We start from the raw sequence: 12,974 nt of genomic DNA, 5'->3' as shown, positions 1-12,974 counted from the left end.
ACCTTGAAATGTTATTCAGGTTAATCAGTAATAAACGCGACGTCACTGCAGTGAGTAATCTGAAGTAAACTTTGAACAGCAGATCGACTTGTGGTGAGTTTACATTTGATTTCTTGCTATCATTTTTATGCAAAAGGTATTTTATTTATTTCTAAACAATGACAGTCGGACTTGTGTCAATGTTGTGGTCGTGTTTTGAATAGCCTATATTTGGTTTTAGGAAGCATTTCCCGCGCTCATGTGTGGAGAAAATGGCAACGTGGACAAAAAGAAAGCCAGGTAAGAATGGCGACATGACAGGATTTTTTTTTTAAATTCCACTCACAAAACGCTGTTTGACGGTAAAAATTCAGAATGAGCTCCTCTATTCGCCAAGTGTGCAAACGCACATCAAATTTCCATTTAAAATTGTTAAACTATATGTTTTAAACAAATTAGTACACGTTATGTGCAATACAAAACACATTCCCCCAATTACCGCATTATTTACTGATTACATTTTTGTTTTTCCCCGCTATTTTGGCCAATTATTTATTAATTATTTGGTAAATATATATATATTTGCTAAAAAATATATGTTTACTAATACTTTCAAACACTTCTCTTATAAAACGAGCAGATATAATGGACTTCTGGACTTAGCCTCGATCAGGTTTTATAGCCGGCTACGCCTTTAAAAGAGAAATATAAACCCTCGCGTGTATCAGCAACATTGAGTACTGTTAAAGTTTTAATCCAAACATTTAAGTGATTGCAAAGATGAACCAGACACTTTATTTATTAATTTGTTTATTTAGCTTATATATATATATATATATATATATATATATATATATATATATATATATATATATATATATATATATATATATATATATATATATATATATAGATAATCACAGTAATCTGCTGCATGAAATGCTGCAAGTAATCAATGTTGGAGGAGGAGGGAGTCTTCCACAAAATGCCTTCACATTTAAATAGGCACATTATTTTACTGGATATACACATTTATTAAATAAAGAGTTTCAGTAATTATACACAGAAATATTTTTAGGCTATGTCATTAACAATAATTACATTAGTGAATCATAATAGCTGGTGTCATACCTATCAACATTGGTATGTGAAAATAAGGGATATGCCCACCATAATAAGGGATTCCCCCGACCCCCTTTTAAAAAATCCCCAAATTACTAAATATGCTCAGTTGGAGCTGTTTCATTGTAAATAAATGGTCCGTAATATGTTTTAAAATTATTATTTACATAAAATAAAAATATAAATAATAAAATAAAAAATAAATAGTATACATTAGCTGCAAATACATTAGCAAACAGTTCAGCTTATTAAAATTAACAGCTATTATAATGAAATAGAATCAAATCTCATTAGCTGTTTCTTCACTGTGTAACATGCACATTCTGAATAAAGAGCAAAAAATGAATTTATTTATTCAGACTTTTTTCGTTTGATTACATTAAATAATAGTGCACTTTAAAAATGTACACATCTAGCATTATAATTAAAGCATTCGACTGCTTTCCTAACTTTTTATGCTCATTTAGTATGAAATTTAATTTTTGAAAAAAAAAAACAAAAAAAAACAGCAAAATCTCATCGATGTCATCGTTATCTTTAGATATTATTATTATTATTAATTATGTGTATATGTCTGTTTAACACGCACCCAAAACCCAGACATTTGCTCCGCTTCAAATCACGAGTGCAGAATCCGTTTGGGAAACAGCATCTGTTTATCACTATGGAGCACGTCAGCTGACAGTCACGCACCGCAATATGACTGTTTTGAGGATTGCATATGAAGGGGAGATGACACTTGTAATGAAAATGAAGGGGAATCGAGCAGTTTTTATGGTCATTTTAAAGTGTTTTCCTGCCTAATGCCGAGTTCAGACTGCTTGCGTTTCGTTGCTGTATTGTTTACACTGCAAGATGGATTGGCGACAGGGATTTAACATTGCATGACTGTACAATAGGAAGAATCGCCGACAACTTCATTCAAACTACGTCTCACAGCCAAAAACACGACGTATATCTTTTGTTATTAACTACATAATGAGAAAAAAGCCTTTAATGGGGTAGAAAATGTACATATTTGCTCACCTGGGTTGGAAGGGAATTAGCAATTTTTCCTCAACTTAAGTTGATAATAAACTAATTTCAAACCTCCATGAGTTTTCTCTCCATTTCTTGGGTCCAAATGAGCGCTTTTAACTTCTCCCTCATGTCTCCCACTCAGGCACATGCACACATAGGGCTAAACCTGTGCAGTGCACATGCCCTTTTCAGTCTTGGATAGAAAGTGCCCTTCCAAAATGATCAAAAGTGCCCCCGCGACATCCCCTCCCGCCCTTCGTTACGTTAGGCACGCGACAACAGCGCTCTCAAGTATGCGCGCGACAAGACCGCTGATCAGAATTTGCACCCGCAGTATAAGTCGTGTATAGGGAGGATCGGCTCTTTAATTTTTATTTGCCACCCTTCAGAGAAAGACTGAAAACACGGGAGAAGTACGGGAAAATACCTTTACGGGATAATAGTGGGATAGAACTGTAAAATACGAGAGAATCCCGGGAAAAACGGGAGGGTTAACAAGTATGTTTTGTGGGTATTTACCGCTTAACATCGTTAAAAAATTTGTCCTTTAATACATGATTGTGTAATTAAATAATTGACATTTATACAGAATTCTCCATATTATCTGTCTTTTTCATATGTATCAGCTCGTCCAGATGATCCAGTGATGAGGATTCTCCTGGTGGGCAGGAAGGGTTCTGGGAAAAGCTCATCTGGAAACACCATCCTGGGAAACAAGAAGTTTAAAGTCTACAAACAAAATAAGAAACATGAGTCTGAAGTGTGTAAGTCTGACACTAAGATCAGAGGAATGCAGGTTGATGTGCTGGACTGTCCAGATCTGCTGGATCCAGATGTGGATAAAGATAAACTGCAGAAACTGGAGGAGCAGCTGCTGTCTGCATGTTCAGCAGGTCTCAGTTCAGTTCTGCTCACCGTTCCTCTGGAGGAACCACTGCAGAATGAAGAGGAGATGCTGGACTATATTAAGCGTCTGTTTGATCCTGAAGTGCAGAAGTACATCATGATCCTGTTCACACATGAGGATGAGCTTGAGAATCTGGATGAACCACTGAGCAATGAGCAATATCTCCAAAATCACGCAGATCTCCAGCGGCTGGTGACTGAATGTGAAGGAAGATTTCACTGTTTTGACAACAACTGTAAATCAGGAGATCAGGTAAATGATCTGCTGCAGAAGATTGAGAGATTAGTGGAGGGGAACGGAGGGAACTTTATCAAGCACATGAGAAGGACCAACAGCAAGGACAAAATTATTAGTTGTAAGTATTTTTATTTTTGTTACTTTAAATTCACATTTCACAATCACATTTGTAAGATTATTTACTTAAATCCTCCAGAAAATGCTAGAACAGTGGTATATATTTTGCTGACTTGCGTGCTTAAATTACGCCAAATATGTGAGATTATTCTGATGCAGAGAACTGGTGGATGGAGTTTGTGTGTTCATGCTAATAAACACACTCCATTTCCAGTGTTCTGTCCCAGCTGTCAGATTGTCTGAATTTCCATTAAAAAAGCATTTTTTTTGTCAAATAAGTTTCATTGAAGACACAGCATCTGCGGTTGGTTCACATATGAATATATCAAATTAAAATGGCGCGTTAGGTTCATTGTGCATCCCGCGGGTGCAGCCAACAAGAGTTGTGCAATTTAGTTTAACCTTTTGAGCGTGATGAGCAGTTTAGTATTAGTTTTTTATTTAAATATCTTGAGGTGAAACAGCCCATTCTCTCCACCTCTTCATTCATAAACAGTGCGACACGCTGCTGAAGCATGCAGGATAGACAGCTGTACACTCTGTCATGCATAATCTGAGCTGTTGTATTGGAGTCAGAAGAATATATTAAAGTAGAGTGTTCTTTAAACAGTCCTGATATGTTTAATCTTTTTTCTTTTTTCCTGTCATTTCTCTTCAGCAAATTAGATTTTTTAAAATTTGCTTGATTCTTTTAAAACCGAAAGCAGAGTCCGTCAATTGGTAGAAAGATACACCTTTATGAATGTTTTATTTTATGTGTATAGTTTTTAATGTGTTTTTAGTCAATTTATTCCATCAAAAGCAGCACTCAGACGTGAATTTATCCTCAAATGTGGCAACCAATTCCTGATCCTTTGCATAAAGACAGGTAATTTAATTACTTTCGATGTGCTAAAATATGTATTAAACGAATGTTATTTAAAAAAGCATATATACATATTAAAACTGTAAAACAGACTAAAGTGCATGGTCTAATAAAGGAAATAAAGGAAATTAGTTATAGCCTATATGTTATTTTTTAATGCATAAAATAGGCTAGTCTTTTTATAATTTGAGTTTAATTGAACTGAAACTTTTAATTAATATTCTGTTCTTGTAAATAATAAAAGTTGCGTTAGATTGATGAAAATGAACATGAATACCCGCATGAGCAGGACCATAATAACTTTTTTTTTTTTTTACATTGAAACAATTGGTTGCAGTGTCTTCTGTCTACATGGCTGGGTTGTAGACAGGTTGTCTGGTTTAGTAATGTTAGTAATGCATAGAAAGATGCAAAGCAGAATTCTCCTGAGCTCATTAACCCACTGATGACAGCACCTGAAAGGCTACCTGATCAACATTGTATTCCTCAAAAAAAACACTCGCAATCTAGACGCAGTCACCTCATGCTTGTGTTGTGGTACAATCCGTAAACTCCACCCATGAAATTGTAGTGGCTATTTTCTCTAAGGAGGCTCTCTCAGTGGTCAAGAAACAAAGTCTTACCCGGGATGTCTTTTACAAGTTTTATTCTTTATAAAGAAGATCACAGTCATACAGCAACAACAGTTTCTGCAGAGTGAGATACTAAAGCCAAGTGTGTTCACCCTTTTATCTGGTTTGTACTGCTTACGAGGTCAACTCCCAATAAGGCCTCATCTACAATTACGTCAGGCGTTTTCTGCTGTTCGTGCGATATACTCATAACAACCACACATCCTTCTTAGGATAATGAAAAAGCTTTCACCTAAAGTAATATAGTTATCTATAAAAATGTACACACATAGGTTTTATGATGAACATATGGAGAACACAGATACACACAAATGTAATAATGAGTCTTAGACAAGTTTCTAACATATAAAGCTCATCTAAAAATGAATTTCCATTACAATTGTAACGGTTTGGTCTTTAGCTGTAAAATTGCGACAATATTTTAAATTATTGACTGCAGCCCTAATATTACAAATATCATAAGATGTATTCATGAGCTACAAAAAAGCAAATATCTATTAAATGTATTAATTAAAAGGTATGTAATGTTAATTTTTCAGATTTTTAAAATAACTTTTTAATAAACATACTGTTGCTCAACGGATAGAGCACAATTCAGAAGTCATCGTTGAGCAAATCAAGTAATAGGAATCTCCCGTATTTTACAGTTCTATCCCACTATCATCTCGTGAAAGTATTTTCCCGTAGTTCTCCTGTTTTTTCAGTTTTTCACTGAAGGGTGGCGATAAACATTAAAGAGCCAATCCTCCCTGTGCACAACCCATACCGCCGAACCACCAGGGGCCGCCCCTTGCTCTTAAATTTTAGTCTGTTCTGTGCTTTCGCTTTGTTTAGGCCTGAAAACACTTTGAAATAAATATAAAAACGGCAGGATTCCCTTCCTTTTGATTACAGGTGCCATCGCCCCTTTATATACAATCCTCAAAACAGTCATATAATGGTGCATGACTGTCAGCTGACGCTCTCCATAGTGATAAACAAACGCTGTTTAACAAACTGATTCTGTACACGCGATTTGAAGCGGAGTGAAAGTCTAGGTTTTGAATTCGTGTTTAAACAGACATATACACATAATTAATAATAATAATATCTAAAGATGTTGATCTAGTTGTTTTTTTTTTCAAACACAGCTAATTTTGTTCTAAATAAGCATTATAAATTAGGAAAGCAGTCGAATGCTTGCATTATAATGTTAGATGTGTGCAGGGCCGGCGCGTCTATAGAGGCGACCTAGGCAGCCGCCTAAGGTGGCAGAATAGAGAGGGCGGCGTCCCCGACACTACCCTCACATCTCGCACTCTCAGTTATATCCGCGTCTAGAGAGGGCGGCGTCCACCGACACTACCCTCACCTCTTGCGCCCTCAGTTATATCCGCATCTAGGGGGCGTCCAAGACATTACCCTCACCACCCGTGCCCTCAGTTATATCCGCGTCTAGGGGGCGTCCGCGACACTACCCTCACCTCTTGCGCCCTCAGTTATATCCGCGTCTAGGGGGCGTCTGCGACATTTCCCTCACCACCCGTGCCCTCAGTTATATCCGCGTCTAGGGGGCGTCCGCGACACTACCCTCACCTCTTGCGCCCCCAGTTATATCCGCGTCTAGAGAGGGCGGCGTCCACCGACACTACCCTCACCTCTCGCGCCCTCAGTTATATCCGCATCTAGGGGCCGTCCGCGAAACTACCCTCACCTCTTGCGCCCTCAGTTATATCCGCGTCTAGGGGGCGTCTGCGACATTTCCCTCACCACCCGTGCCCTCAGTTATATCCGCGTCTAGGGGGCGTCCGCGACATTTCCCTCACCACCCGTGCCCTCAGTTATATCCGCGTCTAGGGGGCGTCCGCGACACTACCCTCACCTCTTGCGCCCCCAGTTATATCCGCGTCTAGAGAGGGCGGCGTCCACCGACACTACCCTCACCTCTCGCGCCCTCAGTTATATCCGCATCTAGGGGGCGTCCGCGAAACTACCCTCACCTCTTGCGCCCTCAGTTATATCCGCGTCTAGGGGGCGTCCGCGACATTACCCTCACCTCTTGCGCCCTCAGTTATATCCGCGTCTAGGGGGCGTCTGCAACACTACCCTCACCTCTTGCGCCCACAGTTATATCCCCGTCTAGGGGGCGTCCCTGACACTACCCTCACCTCTCGCGCCCTCAGTTATATCCGCATCTAGGGGGCGTCTGCGACATTACCCTCACCACCCGCGCCCTCAGTTATATCCGCGTCTAGGGGGCGTCCCTGACACTACCCTCACCTCTCGCGCCCTCAGTTATATCCGCGTCTAGGGGGTGTCCCTGACACTACCCTCACCTCTCGCGCCCTCAGTTATATCCGCATCTAGGGGGCGTCCGCGACATTACCCTCACCACCCGCGCCCTCAGTTATATCCGCGTCTAGGAGGCGTCTGCGACATTACCCTCACCACCCGCGCCTTCAGTTATATCCGCGTCTAGGACAGCAGAATAGAGAGGGCATCTAAGACGGCAGAATAGAGAGCGTGTCTCGGACGGCAGAATAGAGAGGGCAGCGTCCGCAACACTACCCTCACCACCCGCGCTCAGTTATATCCGCATCTAGGGTGGCAGAATAGAGAGGGCGGCGTCAGCGACACTACCCTCACCACCCGCACCCTGTTATATCCGCGTCTAGGGCGGCAGAATATAGAGGGCGGCATCCACGAAACTACCCTCACCACCCGTGCCCTCAGTTATAGCCGCGTTTAGGGTGGCAGAATAGAGAGGGAGACTTTCACTTGAGGGCGGCGTTACCGTCCTTTGCCTGGAACGGCAGTTCAGCTTGCTCCAGCCCTGGATGTGTGCATGAGTAAAGTGACACCTGTTATTTAATGCAATCAAACTAAAAAAATCTAAATAAATAAGAGATTCTTTCTTGGCTCTTTAATCAGAATGTGTACATTATACAGTGACGAAACGGCTAATTAGATTTGATAACTTGGTTCTATTTCATTATAATAGCTATACATTTTGATAAGCTGAACTGTATGCTAATGTATTTGCTACTTATGTATACTATATTTTTTTGTAAATAACAAAAAAACATATTACTGACTATTTAACTGTTTATTTACAATAGGATTTTTAAGAGAGGGGGGGAGCATAGATGTTGACAGGTATGGATCATATGCATGTGCTTGCTGCAGAAGTATAAAACTGCCTTGAGACAGAACAATATTGTGCCAGATATTGTGCATAAGAGGCATTTAATGTTGATGAAAACAAGTAGCTCAACATGATTTGTGGTGCATTCACATGTAAACATTTGTCCTTGTAGGATGGCGTTTAAGTATGCAGTGCATATGGAGAAAAGAATGTTTGTAGATGATCACAACTCGCATGATACCACACTCAGCCACACAGTCATTAAAATAAGCCTTTGTTTGTTGTCAATACACACCCTCTAGTGGCCAAAATTAGATACTGTGCCTTTAATACAAACTCTAAAAATAAAAGTTATTGATGTGAAGACATTGATGTTTACTTAAAGAACATTTAAGAATCCTTTTTATCCCACACGATGTTCTTTAAGATGGAAGTTCCTCATGTTTATTAACCGTTTTTTCTAAAAATGATTGAGTAACCAAAAGTATAAGTTCTGTGGCATCACTGTGAAACCCTCTTCTGGAAGCACATGGAGAGTTGGGGCACAAGTGTTCAAACTCTAAATCAAGATCATTTAATTTTGTCTTTATTTCAGTAGTTACTGTCTCACTACCACTCTTATTAAACTTTTAAACTAGCGCTGTCAAAATTAGTGCGTTAACGCATGCGATTAATTTTAAATAATTAACGCGTTAAAAAAAATTTACGCAATAAACGCAGTTGCAGGTTTTTTTTTTACTTCCTGTTGTGGTGGACGTGTGTTCAAGAAATGTGCAAGAAATGTTGGATAAGACCAACCAAGGAAGCACTCTTTGAAGGCAAGTTTTAGTATTAAACAATTAATGTCGCATCACCAGGCTCTTCAGAGTTTCAAGCAATTTCGGGTGTTTCATTTTTAACTTTCGACTTCTGTTGAAAGTTGATACCGCATGGCGAACAGAAAGAAATCCTCCGCATTTCGTGACTCGGTGTTCCTTTAAGGTAATAAAATCACTGCTTAGGCTACACGGTAGAATTTTAATAAGAGTATTTTCTTAATCATATTAAAATCGGAGTTTTGGTGTTTTATATGGATGTGCTCAAAACGTCTCTGGTGAAGTCGCGAGCTGTCAAAGACAGGGCATTACTCTGCCTTTCAGCATGAGCCCTCCAAGTTTAGCGTGTTTCCACATTTAATGCAACGAAAGATTAAGCTAAATTGTTTTTACTCTATAACTAATGTTCTCAACTCACAGCAATAAAACTTTACAATGAGTGCAACAGTTTGTATTCTATAGTTTATTATTATAATTTTTCATTTTCCATATCTGCAATTCCTGTATTTTGGCATTTTTTTGCAGTCCACTAAGAATCCAACATGGAAATCAATGTTTTCTTTATTGGCATTGATTGTTTTGAAATTTAAATGACATTAACATGCCTGTGTTTTTATTTCTGTAATAAATATGGCTGTCAAGCAGGATCTTGATGGTTTATTGTGGGTATGTTGTTTACATGAAGAAATCTGTGTTACAAGTTAAACAAAAATTCTATTAAACAATAATATTTTGAATTTTAATTCTAATAAACAATTATATTTTGAATTTAAATATTTTTTTCTTGCGTTTACATAGATTTTACATTTGAATAGCCAAAATTTTCAGTATTTTAAATGCGATTAATCAAGATAAAGTCTTTTAAAAAAAGTGCGATTAATTAGTTATTTTTTTTTAATCAATTGACAGCACTGTTTTCAACATAAAGGTTTCAAATGGATTTTGCAGTGATGCCAAGGAACCAATCTTCTTTCTTTAAAGAACCTTGCAGTGCTTAAGAGCCTTTTTTCAGTTATTAAGACTCATTTGTGCACTAAAATGCATGATTGTTAAAGCTTTTTCATGGAACCATCACTGCTGATAATTTGACATTGGTGGTATTTTTGTAGTTTTAGGAGCAAGTTCAGCTGGAGAACAGTCAGATGAGCTTCAGGTTCCTGAAGGTGAAAAAGAGGTCAGACTGGTTCTGCTGGGAAAAACTGGAGTGGGGAAAAGTGCCACCGCCAACACCATCATCGGCAAAAACCGCTTCAAATCTACCAGCAGTTCACGCTCTCAGACCAAACTGTGCCAGACAGAAACTAGACTGAGGAGCAGTAAGCAGATCTCCGTCATCGACACTCCTGGACTGTATGACACTGAACTGAGTGAAAAGGAGATCATTACAGAAATAGCCAAATGCATAACTTACGCTTCTCCTGGTCCACACGCTTTCATTATTGTGATTAAAGTGGGCAGATTCACTGAAGAAGAGAAAAACACAATACAGCAGCTGAAAGAGGTGTTTGGAGAACAGATGGAGAAATACTCCATGATCATCTTCACTCACAAAGATCAGTTAGAGGAAAAAAAAACCATCGAGCAGTTCCTACAGGACAGCGATCCAGGTCTTAAAGAACTTGTGGAGAGTTGTGGGAAGCGATTCCTCTGTTTGGACAATAAGTCTGCCAGTTTCCCCCAGTTTAAAGACCTGATCAGTAAAGTAGAGGAGATGGTGGAGGAAAATGAAGGAGCACACTTCTCCAGTGAGATTTTTGAAGAAATACAGAAACGCATTGAGGAGATCCAGAAGCAGAAATTGCAGGAGAAAGTGAAGCAGTTCAAGCAGGAGGGCAAGAAGGTCACTCAGACAGAATGGCAGAAGATATACTGGAGTTTAGTGCAGGAGTCCAAGCATGAAGCTAAGGAAACCAATATTGATATGTTTTTAAAACATTATGCCACATCTGTAGCAAAACATGAGGCGATGTTAAAAGTGACCAGTGAGGAGAAAGAGGCTGCCATTGCAGAGGCTAAGAGGATGGGAGTCAGTCATGGAAATGCTGTTAAACTTGCAATTATAGCTACACAGAAACTAGCCAAACAGAAGTGTAAAGTTATGTGAGGGATTCAGTCATGATCAGACAAATGAGCCTTCCTTCAGGTTTTCATGCTAATGATAATATTGAAGCCTAATATGATCAAGTCAAAGCTGGAGGCATCTTTACTGCTATCTGCTGCTTATGGGAGCTTCTGTGTCTCAGTCTGTATACTGTGATCATATTTTACAGTAGTCTCTGCATTACACTTACATTGACTTAAACACTTAAACTGCTTGTGATATAATCAGCTGTAAGATTTATATATACGCAGGACTGATTATGTTATTCTCACTCCGTCACAGATGTGATATTTTGTTGTTTGCTTTGTTTTTTTTTTCACTTATGACACATTATTGTGATGTTTTTTATTTGGACTACACAATCTAATCAGACACGATTTAATTAAAGCAAAGCAGAGACAAAAATGCTGATGTAAAATACAAGAAACAAGAAGGTTCATTTGAAGAAAAAGCCAAATATGGTCAAATATGGTGAAGTCTTTTCAAGACTTAAATCTAACACTAACAGTTTTAGCACTTTGTATTATTATAACCCCCTGCTCTGCACACTACACTGGACTATCAGAGACTCGTCACAGCCTACATGTTGTTTGTATATCGATTTGATAAATTCTGTTGTCCTCATTCATAATTAATTTTAGATAAAATCATCTGCTAAATGAACATATGTATAAATAAATTCATTGGAATATGTAAGCATGTAAGAGATTTTAAACATTGGGAAACTGAATAAATGTACTTTATGGTGCTGAATGATGTTTTGGTATTGGCTTTATTGTGTTGATGAGTTTGTTTCTTAGCTTTTCTGTGTTAGTAATTTGTTTTCTTTCCTCAGTCGAAAGGAAATGTTTCTTTTTCTCTTCATAGTGGACCTAAATGGGGTTTAGAGGACTAAATTCCTCTTCCAGAGCCGGTTTGCTAAATGCCAGACTGCAGTGTGCATGAGGAGCCAGCAGACGGCAGTAGAGGAGCACATGTGCTTCAGGTGTCAATCATCAGTGAGATCACACATCTTCAGCACATCTTACACACACACACACACACACTCACACACACAGTCTTGCATCCCCAACACCTAAATCTCTTCTGTCTTTAACTGTGACATTTTATCGTACCCTTCAGATTGTGCTACAGCACTGTATCTGAATGGTTCTGAGGTTGGGGTGATGAATTAGGCAGGTTAGGGCGATATTAAAGCTTCATATCACACTACTCCACATTACAATTTACACTAGTAGCAAAATCTGATGGGAAGCATGTTGCAGACATCCCAAGTTGGAAAAAGTCATTTCCGGGGGATACAGAGTTGATTTGCGGGAGATACGCGTAACGCGACATACCTGAAGAGCGGTGGGGGTGAGTTGCGCGTGATGTTCCTGAAGAGCTAGGAGGGATGCAGTGGAGAGAGGGGTGTGCAACGTGTTTAAGGACCGGGCGGGAGACGCGCGATTTCCGGGAGATTATGGTTTATTTGCGGGCCTCCGGGAGTGTCTATGCATTTGCGAGATACTCCCACAACTTCCGGGAGACTTGGGAAGTCTGCATGTTGCGTCATCAAAATGTGCTACCTACTTTTTGAATGGGAGGTAGGACAATCTGAAAAGGTAGGACAAATCTAAAGAACACCAGCTCATACTGTGTGATTTTTAATAATCTTAAACTGCGTGATCCTGACTCCTATATCACTTAGTAAGATATCAGCTGTTATAATGCCAGACTGAACAACAATGAAGACGCTACAATCATGGAGGAAAACTCATCCATTACACCTGATTCACACGGGGTCAGAGTGCATGACATAGGGGGTGTCTGAAGTTATGGCTGACACGATCGTCATAGCAGCGTCAGCCAATCAAAATAATAATAATAACAATTAGACAACTCCTTACATTTCTATAGCGCATTTCTAGATACTCAAAGCGCTTTACACATTGGGAGAAATCTCATCCACCACGAGTGTATATCTTTATGACGCAATGGCAGCCACATTGCGCCCGACCGCACACCACACACCAGCTGATTGGTGGAGAGGAGACAGTGATGAAGCCAATTATA

General features: G+C 39.3%; 1 protein-coding gene across 2 annotated transcripts; it reads left to right on the top strand.

Annotated features, from left to right (window-relative positions):
• Positions 1 to 47: 47 nt before the first annotated feature.
• Positions 48 to 11,672, top strand: si:ch73-308m11.1. 2 transcript variants are annotated; one of them, XR_015480194.1, is made up of 5 exons: positions 48 to 93; positions 221 to 279; positions 2,748 to 3,383; positions 9,928 to 11,194; positions 11,291 to 11,672. XR_015480194.1 is itself a non-coding variant. In XM_087243606.1 (4 exons), exons 2-4 carry the CDS (start codon positions 252 to 254, stop codon positions 10,920 to 10,922), a joined length of 1,659 nt encoding a protein of 552 aa, XP_087099732.1. In that variant the 5' UTR covers positions 48 to 93; positions 221 to 251; the 3' UTR covers positions 10,923 to 11,672. The 2 variants fall into 2 exon arrangements, 1 of the variants encoding a protein (XP_087099732.1); XM_087243606.1 differs by having other exon boundaries at positions 9,928 to 11,672.
• Positions 11,673 to 12,974: the final 1,302 nt, after the last annotated feature.

The sequence above is a fragment of the Danio rerio genome, chromosome 3, assembly GCF_052040795.2.
Source record: "Danio rerio strain M-AB ecotype USA chromosome 3, GRCz13ab, whole genome shotgun sequence".
In the NCBI taxonomy this organism is placed as follows: Eukaryota; Metazoa; Chordata; class Actinopteri; order Cypriniformes; family Danionidae; genus Danio; species Danio rerio.
This window is presented reverse-complemented; position numbering and strand designations above follow the sequence as displayed.

What these genes read in the sequence shown, in the direction of transcription:
- si:ch73-308m11.1 (XM_087243606.1), top strand. Translation starts at nt 252, where the DNA reads ATGGCAACGTGGACAAAAAGAAAGCCAG. An exon ending in GTGGACAAAAAGAAAGCCAG is followed by an intron (nt 280 to 2,747) that starts GTAAGAATGGCG and finishes CATATGTATCAG; the next exon opens with CTCGTCCAGATGATCCAGTG. An exon ending in CAAGGACAAAATTATTAGTT is followed by an intron (nt 3,384 to 9,927) that starts GTAAGTATTTTT and finishes GTATTTTTGTAG; the next exon opens with TTTTAGGAGCAAGTTCAGCT.